The 24014-nt window shown below is 33.1% G+C and overlaps 1 protein-coding gene and 1 long non-coding RNA gene across 2 annotated transcripts; one reads left to right on the top strand and one right to left on the bottom strand.

Moving 5' to 3' along the window:
* Positions 1–2: 2 nt before the first annotated feature.
* On the top strand, positions 3–6845 carry LOC143065349 (uncharacterized). Its single transcript, XM_076238878.1, has 5 exons — positions 3–165; positions 824–884; positions 1646–1747; positions 2196–2288; positions 6358–6845. Exons 1-5 carry the CDS (start codon positions 47–49, stop codon positions 6361–6363), a joined length of 381 nt encoding a protein of 126 aa, XP_076094993.1. The 5' UTR covers positions 3–46; the 3' UTR covers positions 6364–6845.
* Positions 6846–13688: 6843 nt separating this feature from the next.
* LOC143065350 (uncharacterized) lies at positions 13689–18952 on the bottom strand. Its single transcript, XR_012975452.1, has 3 exons — positions 18846–18952; positions 15200–15386; positions 13689–14748 (listed from the first exon to the last, which is right to left on the bottom strand). It is a non-coding gene; the product is annotated as an uncharacterized LOC143065350 (long non-coding RNA).
* Positions 18953–24014: the final 5062 nt, after the last annotated feature.

Below are 24014 nucleotides of genomic sequence, written 5' to 3'. Positions count from 1 at the left end.
GTTCTTAGCTTAAAAATAGAGATAATCTTTGATATGATGTTCCTCAATGACTAAGGTAAAAATGCAAACTACAGTTATCTGCTCATGTTTTCTTCACTTCCGGTTTTCCTATTCACAGAAAATACAGCAAACTTTTCACAACAGCAATTTAACAGTGTCCAAAAAGTTTGTAGATCGTAATGAATATTGAAGATGAATAGTTGTTCAGTCATCTCATGATTTCAAATAAGTGCTCTAGGTCCAATAGTCGAGTTGGTTGTAAGGTACATAAAAAAGGGGGGACAAAATTAGACCAATCATGAACATCGAATGCTAGTAATGCCAGACAAATTGTACAGTCTACTCACACTTTTTGCAAAGTTAACTGGTCATCAATAAATCATCATTAACTCATAGTCAAAGTATAAAATTTAAAGTTTTGACTGTAAATTACAATGTTTTAAATGAAAAAGACTGTCTGAGTGGACGGAAGAGAAATCTTAATTCTTATAAAAAATGACAACAATAGTTAATAATAATAAGAATAGGAATTTTATTCACCTCCTTAGGGGGGTCAGTAGTTAACCCTGTAATGAATTTATTGCACACTGTTCCTTCCCTGCTGTGTTTTGTGGAAAAATAAACAATGAAAGAAAACAACATTAATAGATGACTCTACCATTACAGTAAACTTGACGTCATGAACCCCCTATTTACTAACCCCTACACATCCATAAGGGGTCACCACATGACAGCTATAAACCAATCAAAATATGATATTTACCCGTGGTGCAATAACATAATATATTCTATACATTTTACACAGTTTGTTTATCATTATCAGAATTTATGGTATCATTACATTCAATCCAATGTCAAAAGATCCTAAAAGAAAGCGAGTGGAGGTACTTATAATATATACTGTTAGAACATTGCAAAATATTTTTTTTTAAATAAGTCAATTTTGTCATGTTAAAATACATGTTTACAATTTATATCATACATTGTAGCTTTCATTTAATTGACACACTTGCAGCGCCAGCAGTATTTTTCAAGGGATAAATGTGTTACATGCATTTTATAACTATTATATAATAGACAGTTTTTACCACCATGCTGAACAAGTGCAGCAATATATTGATTGTTATCATCTAAACAAAATCAAATCTACAATAATGTACGTTTAAGGATGTAGAAAAAAGAAGATGTGGTATGATTGCCAATGAGACAACTATCCACAAAAGACCAAAATGACACAGACATTAACAACTATAGGTCACCGTACGGCCTTCAACAATGAGCAAAGCCCATACCGCATAGTCAGCTATAATACCCCCCCCCCCCCCCCCCCCGATAAGACAATGTAAAACAATTCAAAGGAGAAAACTAACAGCCTTCTTTATGTAAAAAAATGAACGAAAAACAAATATGTGACACATAAACAAACGACAACCACTGAATTACAGGCTCCTGACTTGGGACAGGCACATACATAAATAATGTGGCGGGCTTAAACATGTTAGCGGGATACCCAGATTTGGAGTATTTTATTACTGATGCTACATGTATGCTAGCACTTTCATTTAATTTAATACATTTAGCATATTAAATTTATGTTTCTGCTTTTGTTATGTCAATGAGATTCATGTATTTATATTTTTTTTAGTGTCCAAGTTCATCTGATGAGGAGTTAGACTTAGTTTTCAACACTCCTGAGAAAAAGTTCAAAACAATTATAGTTAAGAGAGAAAAACCTGAAGTTAAAATAGTATGTTTAGAGTCTGTTTTTAATTTTTATACAAACATTTAAAAGACTAGAGTCAAGTACACTACAATTATGTTAAACATAACATGTCTTCGTGTTATTTTGAGAAGTTTGAGTTTATATTCATTTAAAGAAAGAAAAACTGACAACGCCATGGTCCTCACTTGGAATGATGTTTCACAACTCCTGGCATAAAAAAATACAAGACAAAAAACAACAAATAATAGTACACAAAACACAAGACTGAACAACAAAAACCCCACCTAGAACTTGGTGCAATCTCAGGTGCTCGGAAAGGGTAAACAGATCCTGCTCAACATGTGACACCGGTCCTGTTGATCAGCTTTCAAACATGGCTGGCCCATTTACTCAAAATAAAATATTATATAAATAATCATACCAACAAACCAATTATTAGTTTGCAAGTGAAAATTTTATTTTTTTTCTCCAGATAAAAGATCCATTTGCCCTTAGATATATGCAAAAGAATGAGGAACTAAGGATAGAAAACATCAACTTAAGATCAGAAAACAAGGACTTAGTGGTAAGAAATAAAGATATAGTGAAAATAAACAAAAATTTGGAAGAAAATCTCAAAGAGTTTGAAGAAAAAAACAAAGATTTGGAACAAAATAACAAAGATTTGGAACAAAAAAACAAAGATTTGGAACAAAAAAACAAAGACTTCAAAAAGCAGCAAATGTGGCACGATAAAATAAAAACAGATATGAAAGTGCTCAGTGATCAAATAGCAACTTTCAAGAAAAAAATGAATAAACATTAAACAGTAATATTTTTAATTTAAATATATATATACATATATATATATTTAGTTTTAAAAATATGGCATCATTAGGACCATTTGCTGACCATTTGTATATAAATTCTAAAACATTAGAAGATGGAAATGAAGAACTTATCCCAAATATACATCAATCACTGATTAATAATGGATTAGTGATTGAACTTTTTATATTTTCTAAAACTGTACAAAGTGTAAATACAATTCAACCGGAATGTCGAGTGGCTAAAATATTATCCAAAATGTGCAAAATCGAATTGAACATGATTAATTTAGCTACTTTGCGATCAAAAATGTATAAAATTCTAGTATGCAAAAAAAAAAGGAGGAAAGGGACTTAAAACATTCAATAATGAACAATTTTACATACCGGTTCAGAGTTTGTCAAATACTCAGAGTGCAAAATTCAAGAGAATTGTACAAGTATCACAACTGTCAGTAATTAAGGAATTGAAGGAAGAAAATGAATTTCTTGAAAATGAAAATAATAAAGCGGAAATAGTGAAAGAAAAATATTTGAATGTTAAAAAGGAGCGCTTGTTATTGAAACGAAAACTTGAGCGTGCTTTGAATAAATCGGAAAACAATAAAAAATTTAAGAATGAATGTTCAAAGCTATCTGTTGTTAAAGACAGTCTCCTTAAAGAATGTAACAGCTTAAGGGCCTCAGTTGAAAAACTTAAGTCTTTGAAAACACAGTATATTGAAATGTGCAATGAAATGAAAAGTGATTTGAAAAATAAGGAATTAGAATGTTTAGAACTTAAAAATGAAAATAGTGACATGTTAGACGTATTAAACGATAGTATAGAGACAATTGAAGAAGCAAAGAATACATTAGATGATACTGTTAGTGAAAACAATGATTTAAAAGTGGACAATGACTATTTGACTGCACTTTTGCATGATGATGATGAGATGGTGATTGAAACCTGGAACGAAGAAAAACAAACTTTTAAGCCCGAACTAACTAAATGTATTATGAAATTGCTTGACCTTAACATCTCAGCTAGACATGTTTCAGATGTAGTTAAAGAAGTGTGCAAGATGTGTGGAAAAGTTTCAAAAAGGCTTCCTAGTAGACAAACAATTGATAGGATGAATGACCAAAGACTTTCTTTGGCCTTAAAACAGACAGAATCTTTATCAAAAAAAAAATAACCTAACATTGTATTCAGATGAAACCTCGAAATATGGACGATGTTTTGAGCTATTTGCTGCAACTGACGAAAACCAAAACAGCTATTTACTAGGCTTGCGTGAAATGTCACCTAAGAGTGCAGAAACGGTTTTAGATACATTAAAAACTATTTTGCAAGACATAACTGACTTGTGCCAGGAAAAAGAAAATAATGATAAGGAAAGAAATGTAGGCTATAGACTTCTATCTAATATAAGAAATACAATGTCCGATCGGGCAGCTACCGAGAAAAAGTTTCATACATTGCTTGAAAGTTTTAGGATTGATATTTTACCAGATTTTGTACAGAACTGGGATGAGTTGAGTGCTGATGAAAGGGATGTATGCTCAAAAATGAACAATTTTTTCTGTTCTCTGCATCTGTTGGTTAATTTTGCGGATGTATGCTCAGTAGCGTTAGGAAAATTTGAAAAACTTTTCAATAAATCGTTAGGTGCAGAGACACTTGAGGCAGACAGTGATGACTCAGAGGTTAAAAATGCCGAATGTGGAACGATAAGGCTCATTCGAACATGCAGCAAATCATTTGCTAAAGGTGTCGATGAGAGAAATGGGGTACATGGGGGTTTTAAAACTTATATGAAATCAATAGGTGACAAGGTGAGTTTTATAAGGTATAAACACAACAGGTTTAATGTGTTTTTCCAACTTGGGCACACCACCTATCACCATAGGAACAATATTAAAACATTTCTCGAATCAATATATGGATGTACAAATAGACTTTTGTCATCTGTTTTAGCAGATATTAAGGAACCATTATATATTGCTGGTTCAAGAGCTTTGGGGTTAATATCCAAACTTGTATGTGGACCATTGTGGAGAAAAATTGAGAAAAGTAGTCATGTTTTTAATTTAAATGAACTTTTGTCTGTATTGTTGGATTTTTTGGAGATAGGCAAAGAAGACAGTTCTATAATTTTATCAGGAAATTTGAAGCCATTTCCTGATCAAATCAATGATAATGATGAAATTTTAAATGAACTTCTTAAACCAGATGATTCTGATGAACTCACTGTTCAAATACTTCAATCTCTGTTGGGTGTAATGATTATTTTATTAAAGCGGCAAGCAGGTGACCATCTACCAGGTGGGAAGTTTTCAACACCTACTCAGCTAACCAGAGAACAGACAAATAGTTGTCTCAAACACAACAAGTTACCGGAGTTTTTCTTCGGACAACTTGATTTCCTCATGAAGTACAGACCAAATGCTACAACACTTTGCAATGAAGCTTATCTTCTTTTTTCGCATAATAAAACAGATGAATGGCTTAATAACCTTCCTGTATCGGAAAGAAACCAGTTGATCGAGGACAGTAGAAAAGAAGGTAGAAAAATACGACATCAATTTAAACAAAGATTACAACAAATTGAATCAGAAAGATTAATAAAGTTAAGAAAGAAAGAAGAGGAGATTAGACTCAAAAAGATAAAACAGCTACAGAAAAAAACAAAATATGACAAATGACATCATGTACTTTGGACTATGGCAAAGTCATGAACAAGTTAGTCAACACTTAATGGAAATTTCGAAAAATACTGAAAAAATAACAGCTGTAAAGGCACAACTAAATTTTAGAAAAAATGTTCTAAAACAGGTTCCCAGTGACAAATGCTTGTTTGCATTTTCCGCCGATAAAAAGAAGTTTACTGTTGCTCAATTGGAAGCAAATTTAAACACTTTAATTTCGGAATCAAAAACAAGTACATGTACAAACGAAAGAATGACTGTAAATAAACCACTTTTAGTAGGAAAATGGATTGAGCATAAATTTGCAAACAATATATGGTATAAAGGAAAAGTATTGTCTGTTGTTCCTGGGTTTGTTGAATGGTACAATGTTAAGTATGAAGGTGATTCAGCAGTGTATGTTTTTAAACTTCACGAAGATTATGCAGCTGGCGACCTCCAGATGTTGACCATGTCACCTTCACAAGGTTTAATCAGTCTCATGTTGGCTTTGTTCAAATGTTAGATTGTTCTTTGGTTGTTCTTTTGTTCCAAGTCTGGAGCCTCTAGCCTTTGTAAGACTTGTATGTTATTGTTATTTTTAGTTCATCTATGTTTCAGAGTTTAAGGGACAACATCAAAAGTTCAATGTAGGATGATAAACTAATAAGTTTTTTATCCTACATTGATTTCTTGATGTCGTCCCTAATGCGACATCAATTTTCACTTTATTGCTGCTTTTGTTTTTGTTGCTTTTTGTTGATTCTGTTGAATGTACAGAATCTACTTACAGTAATATGATAGTAAGCAGACATGTAAAGATATACAGATAACAACAATGAACAAGGACATTCTTCTCAAGATTTTTTTGGAAAAATATTTTGATATATATATAAAGGAAGTACAATACTTTTGGTTGTTAAAAAAATAGTAGCATGTAAATTTTAATTTTCAATATATTTTTTAACTTTGTACTCACAAATCATACCTTAAAACTATTGTGGTTGAAGCTTTGTCTCTGTCATTTTAATTTGTGAGAAAATGTTTATAGACAATATCAAAGAACATGTTAACATTGAATATGATTATTATTGGTATAAATTTTTAAATCCAATTAATTAAGTTTAATTAATATATATATATATATGTTTTTTGCAGGTTTAGAAGAGCAGTGAGGGTTTTAGAAGAGAAGTTAGATTTTTAGAAGAGCAGTGAGGTTTATACAAGAGCAGTCAGTGAGGTTTTATACAAGAGTAGTGAGTGAGGTTTAAAACGAAAAACAGTTTAATACAGAAAAAAAAGTATCCAGAGCCAAGTCTTTTTTGCAAAAATGACAGTAGATATGTTATAATTTTGAAGTTTTATAGCAGTGTATTCTTCCCATAATAAAACTATGTTCATTTCTATTTCATTTTTGATGATTTGCCATGCTATTAATCGTTCATTTAGAAAAGAAAAAAAATACGAAAGGGAGATAATTTGCTTTACAAATTTTTGTATATTTTATATTTTTTGCAAAATTGTATTTTTATATGCTACACATCTTATTTAAAAGTATATTTGTATTTTAATTAAACCAGTTAAGTAAATTTGGAAATAAAAAATAAGCCAAAAACTATTTATTTTTAAAAATATTCATGGTTGACGCTTTTTGTGGGAAATATTTCAGGTTAGATAATGTGACTGAAATTTTGAAAATCTTAAAATATGGATAAAATTTTGTTTTATCACCAATTATCTTGTGTTTATTGCTGTTTTATATCAGATAGACTCTGAACTAGTGGAATGTTAATTCAAATTGTATATAAATAGCACAAAAAAAAACACTTGAGCATTGCTACCATTGGAGTTGATTATTTCAGCTGAACATTTGGATATAAGTCACCATGGTGTACCTTTATAAGAAATATGATATGATTGTACCAGAACAAAATAACCGCAGTTATATTGCACTAGATATATACCGTTCAATCAAAATTGTATGGCCTTAAGCTTTATAAAAATAAGGAATGTGGAACGATTTCCAATAAGACAACAATCCCTTAAAGTACATATAAAGTGGATATAAGCATTCATAGGCAATCATGCATATATTGCAGCATGCAGTCTAATGCGTTTTGTTAAATAAACTCGTCATAGATACCAGTATTAAACTTCGTATAGACGCCGCCAGACGCTCGTTTCGTCTACAAAAGAGTTTTGCTTTTTCGCTCGTTTGGACTTTTAAAAAATGTTGCTTGTGCTGTATTTAGAACAGTCTACCAAGAAATTTGTTTTACATGCACACGTATAAAAATTGCGGTTTTTATCGAACGGAATCCTAGGTTTGAACGTCTTCTTCAATTTAAACTTCAGACTCAGGTCTTTAGAATAGGTTAGTCCAGTCCGCAATATCCAGACAGGATAACCGGACGTGAAACATCCACATATCATTATCAATTTAAACTTGTTTATATTGTTTCTTTAGGGTTTGTAGTAAATTTTTCTCTGGTTTATATGATCTGTTCATCCTATTTCGACTCTGTACAATTCAAGATTTTATCCTAAATTGAGGTAAATTATATTGCCATCCAAATTCCTAACACCACTGAAGATACATTAATTGACTAAATCCGGATATTGCGTTCCCATTTTTGTACCTCATGTTTGTGGTATACCATCTTTTCCGCAACTTTATTGTTTACTGTTTGGTGTTCAATTAATAGAATGATCCCTTTTTGTTTTTGTTTTTTTACATCTGGTGATCATTTATTTGGCAATCACCAATGAAAGTAAACAGGTTTAAGAACATTGGTTGTTCGACCTTTTAGTCAAATACGTTTTGTTAAAATACACTTTTTCACTATTTTGGTATTTTGAAAAATACTGTTTGTGCTATATTTAGAACCCTCTACCCAGAAATGTGTTTACCAAACGCAATCATAGGTTTAACGTTGTTTTCAATTGAGACTTGTTTATTTATACATTATATAATCGCCTAAAATTACTATCATACGATTGGTAAATCTATTTAGAGCAAGCAGAGAAAGAACAAACGCAATTGATGTTTTAAATAAAGGAAACAGTAGTATACCTATGTTCAAAACTCAAAAATCGATGGAAAAAACAACAAATCCGGGTCACAAACCAAAACCGAGGAAAACGCATTAAATATAAGAGGAGAATGACGACACAACATTAAAATGTAACACACACAGAAACGAACTAAGCATTAGACAAAATCCGATGAGTTAAAAAAAAAACAATTCAAAATTCATCATTGGAAAGTAAAAAAAGAACTGTTTAATGAAATGGTAAAGTCGATTATTTTGTACGGCTCATATGTATTTGGGTTTTGCAAACATACGTAGTGCATCCAAAAGATACTGTTGCAATTTTGTAGTAAATTGTTACTTAGATTAAAATCGTCCTACCCAACTATACGATTTATGTTGATCTTTGATTTTTTCTTTTGAAACTTGATATCAAACTAAAAATGATTACATACTGGTATTAGCCACAACTTTTGCCAGGATTGATTCCAATCGTTCGTATTTAACGTATCAACTACATACAAATTGTCAGTCATTTTGAATAGCAATGGTCAAAGTACTGGCTGTTTATTTATTTTGAAATAACTTTCCTAGCTCAGATTGACTTGTTTCTTCGATAATGATGCGTCTACATGACCAGTGTAGACAGGAATAGCATGCACTTATGTTAAATTCATCATACTGTATATATCATAGATCATTTATAGAAACATTTGAATTTGAAAACTTTTTTTAAAATATTGGAAGATTTGTTAGATAAAGATATACATACGTGTTGTCAGTACAGAACCACAAATCACAGATAACATATAGACAAAGGACGATGAAATGGTATATATTGTATACTTATTGACTGAGTATGAGTGGAATAGTAAGTTTGTTGTCCCCGGGGTTCAACTTTTTGTCCTTAGACGTAGCAGTAAGTGTTTTATTATATCGAAAAAGACAACAGACAATAAATGGCGGTGATAAATCAACTATCGTAATATAAAAAACAGAAACCCAAACATAACGTCACTTCATAAATATTCTAAAATGCTTGCACTGACGTCAAACCTACATACACTCGGTAAAACGCGACGTTACTCCCACGATATTTTCAAAATCATCCAATCCCGTAGCTGCATTGAAAATTCAGCGAAATATAATGACACTTGCGGTCAAATAGTTTCATCGAGGTCCAATAGTAGTAAGCTATTGACCCGTCCAATAGTTCAACGCTTGCAATTTGAAAAAATAGTCAAAATATTGTGTACTTATTCTTATTCTATATAGAAAATGTTAACTGAGGTATAATAAAGACAAATAGATTATATATGAATAAAGGCAACAGCAGTTTACCGCTGTTCGAAATTCCTAAATCGATTGAGAAAAAAATAAATCCGCGTTATAAACTAAAACTGAGGGAAACACATCAAATATAAGAGGAGAAATACAACACAACAGAAACACAACATTAAAATGTAAGAAACAAAGAAACGAACTATAATATAACAATTGCCTTATTCTTGACTTGGTTCAGGTGGGTTGAAACTGGTTTTGTTGCATGCCAAACCTACCGCTCTTATGGTAATGTGAAATATAACATTAAAATGACAACATTACATGACAGGACTACAATACAAATAAATGGGAGAACATATAGAACAGAGAAACACGAATAATAGCTAACGAAAGGTATCAGGTTTAAAATGTAATACGCCAGACGCGCGTTTCGTCCACCCAATACCAACCAGTGACGCTGAGATGAAAGAATTCGAAAGCAAAAACAAGTACAAAGTTGAATATTACCTTGTTTGAAAACTTGAAATTTGTTTTCCGTTAATTTCACTTATTTTCGCGTTTTCTATTTACTTTACTATGAACATAAATAATTGTATATTTATCTATTTCCTATCAATTCAATGATTATTAAACACGGCGGCCACTGATATATTATATAGAGAGTCTCTATAAATTATAGTAGTATGATTGTAGTATATTAAGTAACGGTACCTAAATTGCACCGAGTACCCAAATTGCACTGTGACCTATTCAGAAAAAAAGTAGCGGAAATCTTACAAGATTTCCTAGAGACTAAAAGAATTGTGTTTTTATGATTTGATATTATGCATGTCTTTCAACATAGGTAAACATATTTAGATATACACAAGACGTTCACAGTATTTATCAACAGATAAAGTGTTTACTGAAAAAGCAAAATGTACGGAAACGTCGCCATTACTCTTCATTACAGAATCATTGATGGTTTGTAGGTCAGCTCAGACCCCTATGATACCATATGGATTCAAAATTAAATTGGTGAAACCATATAAGAAATAATGATACATCTACAAAATAAACAAATAATGAAAACGTTTGTCTGAAGCAGAAATAAACGTAGGTTAAAAAACTGTCAAAATAGGTGCAATTTGGGTACCCTCACGTTATACATGCGGATAAACGCGAAAATACTTGTCCTATTCCCGATTACTTATTATGACAATTATGTGCAATTTCAAACAGTTCTAAACGGAAGTATTGTCTTTAACTTAAAAGTCCGTCCAATGACGGAAACATTTTCCAGACGCCTTTATTTTCGTATTTCTCCCAAAACAATCCAAAACTGAATATTCATAAGAATGGATGACAAATGCTACTATGCATGGTACCTATAGGACACAGAGGCATGATAATTAATTTATAGTGGAAGGAAGACAAGCGACACACAAAATAAGGTCTTCTCGTTTAATATTAAAGATGTTGTCTTTGACGACTTCAACTTTTACTTATAACCTCATGTTTCCCCTTTTATTATATTATACTACTAAGAGGCTCGTATTGCTAAGCATTTTATTTTCTATGTTGTGTTTTTTATACTCTTTGTTTTGCCATGGCGTTGTCAGTTTATGTCCGATTATTGAGTTAGGATGTCTCTTTGGTATCTTTGGTGTCTTTTTAATCATTACAAAAATTTAAGCCAAGACAACACAAACACTTACAATGCAAACACTACGAATGAATTCGTAAATTTTAACAGTTCTTGATCCACTTGTGATTAACGTTATCTTGCTGATTGCAAGTAAAAACTAGATGTGTCAAAGCGACACGAATGGCCCCGTCTCAAAAAGTTGAAAAATCTGCAATTTTAATAACACATGTGGACACAAACATGATGGTAGTCTCACATATAAAAAATCAGCTCAAAATCTGAAGGCGTATAGAAAAAAAGTCTGTATAACTGTGACTTTCAACAATTTTCAAACCCTTAATTCTGGCAAACTTGCGGAGTGGAACGGAACTTTCACTAGATCTATAACTCATCGTGAGTAACTCACTTACCAAAAATCATCCCAATATCTGAAAGACTTTAGAAAAAAGTCTGTAAAACTGTGATTTTCAACTATTTATCAATGTCCAAAGCCCGTAATTTCGGCAAAAATAAGCGGAGCGGAACGAAACTTAAACTTGATCTGTAACTTACCTTGGTTAACTTACATACTAAAAATCAGCCCAATCTCTGAAAGAGTTTAGAACAAAAGTCCGTATAACTGATTTTCATCAATTTATCAAAGTCCAAATCTTGTAATTGCAAAAATTAGCGGAGCGGAACGAGACTTAATCTTGATCTGTAATTCATCATGGTTAACTCGCATACCAAAAATCAGCCCAATATCTGAAAGCATTTAGAAAAAAAGTCCGTATAACTGTGATTTTCAACAATTTATAAAAGTCCAAAGCCCGTTATTTCGGAAAAAAATAGCGGAGCGGAACGAAACTGAAACTTGATCTGTAACTCATCATGGTTTACTCACATACCAAAAATCAGCCCAGTATCTGAAGTTACATCCCAGCTCCTTTGTTCTAACAGGGGTGATCTGAGCCGGATCACCCCTACCAGATCACCCTAGTTTGAGTTTCTTTGTTATGCATGCTTTCCTTTGTTCTGTAACATTTTGGCGGGAATGTCAAATCCACTATAAAACTTATAATTAAACACGTAGAAAAAATCCAGTGTATATGCTGGGATTCGAACTCAAGACCTTTAGCATATCAAGCCACGACACAACCACTACACCAGGAGGACTGGATACGATCTATCAGTAATTTAACATACTTAAAGGAAGCATGATGTTTTTTATAAGTGGGGCGAGTTGGCAGACCTTTATTCAGTGGGGTTTAAACCCTTTTCGTTAATAATTAAGTGAGTTGTCAGTGATTGTTCAGTTTGATTTTACACTTTTTCAAAAGTGGGGAGAGTAGGTAAACAAGAGTGGGGCGATTTTTTTCATAAAGTGGCGATATAGGTTGGGCCGATTGGCCAGTGGGGCGAGTTGACATTGTTTGATATCTACTCATCATGTTTGGGGGTCAAAAAGGGTACAAATCATATAGTAATGTATAAAGTATATTATAATGGTTGTGTGGCGTTCTAAACTAGATTTTATGAATTGTAAATGGTTTTTCGTCTAATCTAAAACAGCTGGGATGTAAAATAGTTATCCCACTCGGACTTGGTGTGTCAGTGTAAGATCACCCTCTGGCCTCCGGCCATCGGGGTGATCTTACACTGACACACCGCGTCATCGTGGGATAAGTATTAATTACATCCACGCTCCTTTGTTCTAACAGGGGTGATCTGAGCCGGATCGCCCTACCAAATCACCCTAAATTGAGTTTCTTTGGTATGCATGCTTTCCTTTGTTCTGCAACATTTTGACGGGAATGTCAAATCCACTATAAAACTTATAATTAATTATACGGAAAAGACTATCTATCAAAATTCACGTAGAAAAAATCCAGTGTATATTCTGGGATTCGAACTCAAGACCTTTGGCATATCAAGCCACGGCACATACCACTACACCAGGACGACTGGATACGAACTATGAGTAATTTGACATACTTAAAGGAAGCAAGATATTTTTATAAGTTGGGCGAGTTGGCAGACCTTTATTCAGTGAGGTATAAACCCTTTTCGTTAATAAGGGAGTTGTCAGACTGATTGTTCAATTTGTTTTTACACTTTTTCAAAAGTGGGGCGAGTCAGTAAACAAGAATAAGCCGATTTTTTTTATTATGTGGCAATATAGTGTGGGCCGATTGGCCAGTGGGCAACAACAAATGGAAGTTTTTAACGACCTTGACTGGCTATACAGCCCTTGCACGGTCGGTGGCCAGTGGGGCGAGTTGACATTATTTGATATCTACTCATCGTGTTCGGGGGTCATAAAGGGTAAACATCATATAGTAATATATAAAGTATATTATAATGGTTGTGTGGCGTTCTAAACTAGATTTTATGAATTGTTAATGGTTTTCGTATAATCTTAAACAGCTGAGATGTAAAATCGTTATCCCATTCGGACTTGGTGTGTCACTGTTAGATCACCCTCTGGCCTCCGGCCATCGGGGTGATCTTACACTGACACACCGCGTCCTCGTGGGATAACTATAAAAGATAATCAAATAAAGCGCTTATATAACTGTGTTTATTTGTTTATCATCATTTTTTTACGTCGAACCTTAAGCTGAGGTTCTATTCAAGTACTAACTATTTATTACAAAAACAAATTTCTTCTTTTTTCGACTTTGAACGGTTTGTCTCCGTATAAACAAGTTGCTACACAGTAATATGTTCCTGCCTGCCTGTCACTTTTTTCAACAAAGACTAGAGTTTGCACTGTTTCGAATTCCTTGTAGATCGGGTAAACATTCTTGGTAACTTCTACCCTGTCATCAGACTTTGTTGTTTGTAGGAATAATTCAACTTTGACATTTCTAAAACCAAATACTCTGCAAATTAATGTTGGCTTTTCAGCGTTACCACTCTCCTCAAAGTTTGTTATGATTAATCCAGTTAGAGGAAAGAAAGGCTCTTTGAGGCTCAAACCATTGTAAAGATAGCTCGTTAGTTCAAAAACATACTTGATATCTACGTTTAACCTGTTAGTTGTAGAAACTGTTACTTTTAACAAACCATGATACCGTCTCTTGGTGTCTTCCACTAAATCAATATTAACAAGCTTTAGCTTGTTGGAAAATGCCGGAACTGAGATCTCTGAAAAGCTTAGAAGTGTTGTATTACCATCCTGTGTGGCTATATCATTCACATACCTGGGTGGTTTTGTTTTGATTTCATACCCTTCAAACGACGTTGAGATTTTATTAACAGAACTGGCAGAGTCGTAGGCGAAACCAAACATGCCTCTATATTTCCTCGTACTCGATTGCTTAGCTATGAAAAACTCAAAGTTATCAAAGTTATATGTTTGTGAAGAGACAACTCCAGGGAAACCCAAGTCAGAACCTTTAAATATAATTTCATAATTCTGATAGCTGTAGAAATGTCTTGTTTCCTTCTTCTTTTTTAAGTGTAAAAATTCATCATGCTTGTATCTGACAATAACTTTAAATGTTTTTTTTGCAATGTCATGTGGCGTCAAAGAAGTTGATAGATCGAATGAAATCAAACGGCCATCAGAAACAGACTTCACTGAAATCCCATAGACGGAGAAATCCGTGTTCTTAATGTAAACTACAAAATAAAAGATTACTTTGGAATATCTCATCAAAGAAAATATGGTGGTGCTAAAATATCGATATAGAAAACGTTAATATTTAGCTCTTTATTAGTACAAATATTGTAAATATTATGATACATTGTTTGAAGTTATGGAATGGCATACTCTGTAACAGCAGATGTAGAGTTATTAACATAAAACCGGTTAAAGTAAAACATTTCAAGGATTAAAGAACAATATAACACAAGTTCAGACCTGCCATACGTTTGTTAATCTATCCCAAGCCAGAATTATAATATTACTAGTCTTTACTAAGACTTGTTTCTGTTTAGAGTTTGACAAATCGTAAATGCAGTTTTAAAATATGATCACTTGTTGTCTAATTAGTTCACATGGCTGTTTGAAAACAAGTTATTAATGTGATAATGTGTGATAATAACAGATGTCTTTATGACGACTACTTACTAGATTGCACAGGAATATTATCTACAAACCATGTAGAATGATAGTCACTGCCGAAATATTGGTTTTTGTTCATTTTAAAGTTGGCTTTGATATAAGTTCCATATCGCCCTTTTGTTACAGTGATGGTCTCAAACTTCATTTGAGGAAGCTCACTATTGGCCGAGTCAAAAGCTACCGGTGGCAATCTCTGTAAATGATAATAATAAAGCATTCAGTGGCCACTTTGGAAAATCAAATCAAACGAAAAGGTTTTGTGTAGCTACCTCTAAAATTTAAAGAATATCCTTTACACCTCAAATATATTTAAACATTGTTATATTATTTAGTTAACTGATATATATTTGTATTTATATTCACTTAAAAAAAAAGAAAGAGTGTTATAATGAAACAACACTTTTAGAATAATTTAATTTAAGGGTCATCAAGGGACGGTTATGCATAGCAAGGCGTGATAAAGATGCACATGGTGTACATTTGTATAGACAATTTGGTTGAGAAGATTCACAAAACTGGCATGTTATCCTTGTATTATATGAGGATGGGGTTAATACATAATTGAAGGTGAACCGACTGTAGGAGGCACCAAAGTATGATGATAAATGGTATGCATAAGAGTACACAGTACCAAATAGAAACTATTACATAAGTACATCTACATAACAGCAACAAGTGACAACTCTACGACAGATCCATCTATTGGAACACCAATGAAGTTCATACAAGGCTGTAAACACAAACAATATTCATTATTACTCTACATAACAGCAACAAGTGACAACTCTACGACAGATCCATCTATTGGAACACCAATGAAGTTCATACACGGCTGTAAACACAAACAATATTCATTATTACTCTACATAACAGCAAAGCAACGTTAAATCTGCAAATTTGATGACGCATGTTTGTTCTTTCCTCGCCTGTATTCGAACTCATGCTATTGGCATATCGAGACAAAAAAAGTCATCATAGATACCAGGATTACATTTTGTATTTACGCCAGACGCGCGTTTCGTCTACAAAAGACTTATTAGTGACGCTCGAATCCGAATAAGTTAAAATTTGCAAAAAAAGTACAACGTTGAAGAGCATTGAGGACCAAAATTCCTAAAAGTTTTGCCAAATACAGCTAAGGTAATATATTCCTGAGGTAGAAAAGCCTTAGTATTTCAAAAATTCAAAAGTTTTGTAAACAGCAAATTTATAAATATGACCATATCAATGATGATTCTGGGCCCTCGGGGAATTAAAACTCCACAAGCAGTGGCATCGACTCAGTGTTTTTTTTAATAAATTCATCGTTTATATGACCGCCTGCCCTGTGGTCAGCGCTCTAGACCACTCGGCCACCAAGACTGAACTAAACCTAACACTGTTGTGCTGATATTTAGAGTTACTATGTATATAATGTGCGTGTTGAGTCGTGTATCACCTTCACTGGTGATCTAATGAATGAATCTGTTGTAGTGTTTATATATTATGCATTATTATACCTCAGTTATCATTTTCTATATAAAATAAGTACACAATATTTTCATTATTTTGCAAATTACAAGCTTGAACTATTGGACCTGTCAAAAATTTCCAACTATTTGACCTGGGTGAAACTATTTGACCGCAATTGGAGGATTTTTGTGATAACGCAGGATTAACGATGTCGTGTATTACCTATTGTATCTAGTATAGGCTTGACGCCAGTGCAAGACGTAACCTTAGCATTTGAACATATCTATGAAGTAAACGTTATGGTTTTGTTTCTTCTTTTTAATATTACTATAGTTGATTTATCACCGCCATTTATTGTCTATTGTATTTTTCGATATAATTAAACACTTACTGACTGGATATTCGTGAAATAGTAATTTTATTGTCCCTCGGATACAACTATTGCCCTCGGCTACGCCTAAGGACAATAGTTGCTCCTCGGGACAATAAACTTACTATTCCACTCATACCCAGTCAATAAGTATACACTGTGTTACAACTCTAGATTCTACTGTCACTGGGCCACCGAAAGTTGATAATTTAAGGTATTATTTATAATTTGTTTGTTTTCAGCCGTGTATCACATTCACTGGTGATCCATCCAGGGGGTAAATCATCGGCTCCATACAGATAAAAGATAGAAAGAACAGATCTGAGAGAACTTGCAGTTACTGAAAGATAGTTCAAAGCCAATAACAACTAATAAAGAACAATGTGTGTATAAAACGCGTTCATTTTGAAATTTATAGACACAGGAACATCGAACAGCAAGCTATAAAGGGCCCCAAAAAATACAAGTGTAAAACCATTCAAACGGGGAAACCAACGGTCTAATCTATATAAAAACGAGAAACGAGAAACACCTATGAACTACATAAACAGAGGACAACCACTGTACATCAGATTCCTGACTTAGAACAGGTGCAAATATTTGCAACGGGATTGAACGTTTTAGTGGTACCAAACCTTCTCCCTTTTCTGAAACAATAGTATACATCACAACATAGCAAGACACACTATAAAATATCAATTGGAAGGCTTAACTCATTAAAAAAAACCGCAAAATAACACACAATAAACGAATAAATTTGAAACCTGAATAGTTTATTAAAATTATAAGTGATAAATAATTAAGGTAAAAAGTAAATAAACAGGTTTAAACAAAGTTTAGATATGATACCGCTGTGAAATGTTAGACAATATTTAGAAAATCATCACTTTTGAAAAAAAAATGCGTCATATTATACACAGGTAAATGAAAATAATTTTGTTGTTAAGTTTACTTCTTCTTCTGTGTGTATAATCGTCCGTTTAGGAAAACCAATACATTTCTTGTATATCAATAAAACTAATCTAGCACTTGGTACATATGGGGTGAATATCAATTAATATTAATTTATATGTAAGTGCGTAATTGTGTGTAATATTGTTTCATTGAAGTCCATGTGCACGAAATATTTTCCACTTGAAGCTAATCTCTACCAGCATTTCTTCATTAGAATTTAAGATAAACATGATTTAAAAGCTCCATGTCACAAGACAAATAATGTATAAAAAATGCAATACCGTGTAAGAATTTTGTGCTTGCAATATCTAAAAATTATCAATCTCCTAAAGTCATTCTAGCAGTTCCAACTTCAATTGGAATATACTTTGGTATGTTCTTTACTCATTGTTGAAGGCCGTACGTTGACCTATAGTTGTTATTATCTGTGTCATTTGGTCTCTTGTGAAGAGTTTTCTCATTGACAATCATACCACATTTTCTGTTTATATTTATACATATTTCCAATAAATATCAATAAACAATAAATCAAAATTTCACTATTGATGGCCATTTTAAATAGGCATTGGATGAATTCATATGAAATTCATCCTTAAACAAAATGAGTGATACAATCGTTATAGTATTCCATGTCTAACCGATGCCATAAAACTAGCAGAAAATAATAAGAAAAAAATGAGGTTCTATAGCATTTAAAAATAATCAGTGGTTCTAGTGTTAGTCAAATAAATGAACTAGTTTTTGTACTCAGTGTTCATTGTTGTATACTCATTTGTTTGAAATACATAAAAAAAAAGGAATTTGATTACAAATTAAGTTGACTTTAAATATCGTCAGTTGTATTTTTGTAGATTATGATAAAAAAAGATTGTTTACCTTGTTATATTCAAGCGATGTGTAAACGCTTCCACATAATAAAAACGATATAACTATATAAATAAAACCCATCTTTGTTATTGAATGTGTTTAGTTTCACAATGAAGCAAACTTTATAGGGTAAGAAGATAATTATTTGTTCGCCTACTTTCCAGCTAATCACCTTCTTATTACAAATTTTGTCAAAAACGACGTTCATAATATTTTAAAAGCAACCAATTACTGGAAAACGACATTTGAAAAAACAAATTATAATTACAATAAGTATATTTGTAATCGATTTTATAACATTTAAAGGTGGTTTATGTATAATTTTACGAATCATTTGTCTGCATCTGTGCTACACTTATTAAGACCAAATTATAAATTTAAACTTTCACATTTAGCATAATTTCTGATATTATTTTTGTTTCTCCAGTTATACACCCACTCATATTAATACAGTGACCGAGTGAGAAAAAGTCGCTTATTTAAAGAGTTTAATTGTCATTCGGACTATACGGCTATAAATCACTTTATTGGTAGTTCATATGTTTAACTTTACATTTTGACTTGTCGTACGGGTCAATTTTTGTGCAATGGGCTTTGAAGTTCGTTAGTTTACTTTAAAGAAAAATCGACGTTGAAAAGTTTTGAGGACTACATTGTACAAGAGCTTCCTTGATATGATTTCTGTTATTATATACATTGATGTTACACCTTTTTTAACGATTTCAACTGAAATTTAGCAAAATTAATCCGTTATTGAAATTTTGTACAAGTTTAACACAACGAATATTTTGCATTTTTAGTATAGTACATTCCAATTCATTTTAATCATTTGTTTTTACGCAAAATGTAAAATAATCAACATGATATTTCATACCTTAATCTAACAACAATATCAAATTCATTTATCTCAGAAGCCTTATTTCAATAATTCAAGCCAGACACGAGGCATAACGCCTAATATGCTGGAGCTATTTAAATCTTATATATACATATAAGCAATGGCGAAGGGCTGCATCACCTACATTCTAATACTAGGATATATGTTTCGTGAAGCTGTAGAAATTTTGCTGTCAAATGTTAAAGCAGAACGAGAGGGTAATTGGTCATTTAATTTGAGATCGTCATCTCAAATGTTACCTTTTTTTATAACCAACCGTGCCAATTATAATCAAGGTGGATGCCAATTTACAAACTCGATGCTTCAACATCCTGAGAATATTCAATCAGATTTTATAGATGGCGATTTTACTATTAGACAATATATAGTTCAATATCAAAGTCAAAACTAAACACGTTTGAAAACATGACTACAAAAACAAACCTTAAATGTAAATGAGGGGAAATGATTTCAGGTCACATAAATCCAGAACTTGTATTTTGGCAAACTGTAGAGATGTTGTTACAATAGAAAATGTGCTGTCGCACCCTGTAGGTTCCATTCCAGTTTCCCTTTTTCACGATGACGGCACTATGAGAAAATCATGCAAGTCTGATTTGGTGAAGCAAATCGAATTTGAAGTCTCTTGTGCAATTTTCCTACCTTCCTTTGAACCATCACAAACAGAGATGGTATGGCATTGGTTCAATGTATTGATGTTAAGGAAAGTAAAACATTCGGTGTCTTTGCATGCAGCTGATTTTTATAAAAAAAAATATGTCCCAATGCTTTTCTATAGCGCACACAGTAGCAGATGTTTTTTTTATCGCTACGACATGAACAACTCTATAAAGTCTGCTGAAAGGGAACGCCGCACAAAGACAACAGCTTCCTCCAAAGTGTATCAGATTATTAAAGAGAGAAGTATTCCTGACTTCAAGAAGTTTCTTTCTGTTAAAGAAAACAAACAGGCTCTCCTTAATTTTTTTGGTAGTTTTATCCTTCACACCTTTGTCAAATCCCCCAGATTCAACCTGATTGTGAGCTTTACTTAGCCTAATCGTTTGTAAGTCCCGAAATTGTCAAAGTTATTTCAACCAACACTGTTACTGACTGTTGTAACTTGTTAAGAACCCAAGAGGAGGTCACTATCCGTATGATATTCCATGCCTTAACTTTGACACGAAGTTTAGAGAAATGGGAAAAAGCGGCAGGACAATCAAACGGACCTCTAATAAGGATGTGATTGTTCTGCGTGTTCACGACTACAAACAGATGACACATACAAGCGAGTTGTGGGTACATATGGGGAACATTAACTGTGTAAAGGATGAGCGAAGATTTTTACACAATTCACCAACTATGTGCATACATATCTTGTGTCCATGGAATCTGATTGACATAGAGATCGTTTGTCCATGGTATCTGATTGACATAAAGATTGTGTGTCCATGGTATCTGATTGACATAGAGATCTTGTGTCCATAGTATCTGATTGACATACAGATCGTGTGTTCATGAACTGATTGACATAGGGATTGTGTGTCCATAGAATCTGATTGACATACATATCCTGTGTCCATGGAATCTGATTGACATAGAGATCGTGTGTCCATGGTATCTGATTGACATAAAGATCGTGTGTCCATAGAATCTGATTGACATACATATCCTGTGTCCATGGAATCTGATTGACATAGAACTCGTGTGTCCATGGTATCTGATTGACATAGAGATCTTGTGTCCATGGAATCTGATTGACATAGAGATTGTGTGTCCATGAACTGATTGACATAGAGATTGTGTGTCCATAGAATCTGATTGACATACATATCCTGTGTTTATGGAATCTGATTGACATAGAGATCGTGTGTCCATGGTATCTGATTGACATAGAGATCGTGTGTCCATGGTATCTGATTGACATAGAGATCTTGTGTCCATAGTATCTGTTTGACATAGAGGTCGTGTGTCCATGGTATCTGATTGACATAGAGATCTTGTGTCCATAGTATCTGATTGACATACAGATTGTGTGTCCATGAACTGATTGACATAGGGATTGTGTGTCCATGGTATCTGATTGACATATACGTCGTGTGTCCATGGTATCTGATTGACATAGAGATCTTGTGTCCATAGTATCTGATTGACATACAGATCGTGTGTCCATGAACTGATAGACATAGAGATCGTGTGTCCATGAACTGATAGACATAGAGATTGTGTGTCCATGAACTGATTGACATATAGATTGTGTGTCTATAGAATCTGATTGACATAGAGATTGTGTGTCCACTTTACGCTTATAACGATCTAACAATGCTCCATTCTACTTGTTGTTATAAGTACCTTTTAGAATTCTCAAGTTTTGTTCAAATGATATATACCCTTTGAAACTTTTAATGTAAAAAAAATCATTTGCGGGTATGATAATCATCAGGGTAAAAAGTAGAATAGATTGCAAATCAGATTGGTTATTCGACAATAAAATTTTCTTCACAAATTCAAATGTATTATACATGGTCCAGCTTAATTACTAAAAACGTTTTGTAAAAATGATGAAAATAAATTACTTATCATTATAACCTAATATTTTTAAAACTGTGTTCAGCCTTTGAATAATTTCTTCACAGGTAAAACAAAGACATGGGAGAAATTTAGATTCATCATATTCCGATGAAGAATGGAGGAGTTCATCTTCTTCAGACAGTTCTGATTAAAAAGAAAATGCACCCAAAATAGAACTTTTAATAAACAAAACAGCTTTAGGGCAACATGCAGGTGACTTGTTGTTCGATCTTCATAAGTCTGTAGAGAGAGACTGTGAAGCAGATCTTTATAACATTCCTGGGATGATCTTAGAAGGCACCATGGTAAGTATTGTACACTAAAATTTACAAATAATCTTACTCGGCAGAAATTGACCCAAATTAAAAGAAATATTGGTATAAACTCTTGGATTATTATTAATTGTATGCAAACAAGATTTTTTCTACCAAGTAAAAACTCATCCTAGATAGCAGGATTAAATTTTGTATTTACACCAGACGCGCCTTTCGTCAACAGAAGACTCATCAGTGACGCTTGAATCCCCAAAAGTTAAACCAAGAGTTCCAAATGGTGAAGTTGAAATCATCCCTTCGTACATTTTACGGACGCCATCACGAGTTGGTTGACCGTTATGGAATAACCGTATCACAAATGATATCGGATATGTTCCTTACGTCGTTACTACAATCCCCTTCCCTTTCCTGAATGTGACCTACCGAATTAGACTATTTACCGGATTTGTTATCACATAAGCAACACGACGGGTGCCGCATGCGGAGCAGGATCTGCTTACCCTTCCGCAGCACCTAAGATCACTCCTAGTTTTTTGGTGGGGTTCGTGTTGTTTATTCTTTAGTTTTCTATGTTGTGTCGTGTGTGCTGTTGTTTGTTTGTCTTTTTCATTTTTAGCCATGGCGTTGTCAGTTTGTTTTAGATTTATGAGTTTGACTGTCCCTTTGGTATCTTTCGTTCCTCTTTTAAAAAGGCCAAATAAAGTACGAAGTTGAAGAACATTGATGACCATAATTCCTAAAAGTATTGCCAAATACAGCTAATGGAATCTATTCCTGAGTTAGAAAAGCCTTAGTATTTCAAAATATCAATAGTTTTGTGAACAGTTTATTTATGATTATGACCATATCAATGATAATTCATGTCAGCACAGAATTACTGACTACTAGGCCGGTGATACTCGCAGGAAATTTAAACTCTATCAGCAGTGGCATCGACCCAGTGGTTGTGAATAAAAGCATCCTAGATAACCAGAATTTTGTATTTACACCAGACTCGCGTTTCGTCTACAAAAGACTCACCAGTAACGCTCAAATCTAAAAAAGTAAAAAAATAGAGTATAAAGTTGAAAGAGCATTGAGGACCTAAATTACTAAAGTTTTGTCAAATACAACTAAGGTAATCTATACCTGAGGTAGAAAAGCCTTAGTATTTAGCCATTTGTTTTTCTGTAACCACATGACAAAGTCAATACCTTGCAACACTACACGTAGGTACCTATATTTTAACATTTGTGTTCATGTCAGAGTAATCCAGGTGATGAAAATTTGGAAAAGTCCATTTCAATGTTCAGGTCAGTTTGTCATATTTGTGCACTCATTTTGATAATTTTACAGATTTTCCAAATGGTGAAACTAAGTAGCAGTATCAATAGAGGTAATCCATTTTCAGGTTGGCCTTGAATTTTCAACCTGTTACCTTCACATTTTCTTGAATGTTTGTTAATATACTAAAAA

This window comes from Mytilus galloprovincialis, chromosome 2 (assembly GCF_965363235.1).
Source record: "Mytilus galloprovincialis chromosome 2, xbMytGall1.hap1.1, whole genome shotgun sequence".
NCBI classification, from domain to species: domain Eukaryota; kingdom Metazoa; phylum Mollusca; class Bivalvia; order Mytilida; family Mytilidae; genus Mytilus; species Mytilus galloprovincialis.
Note: the sequence above shows the minus strand (reverse complement) of the source record. Positions and strands in the feature narration are given on the sequence as shown.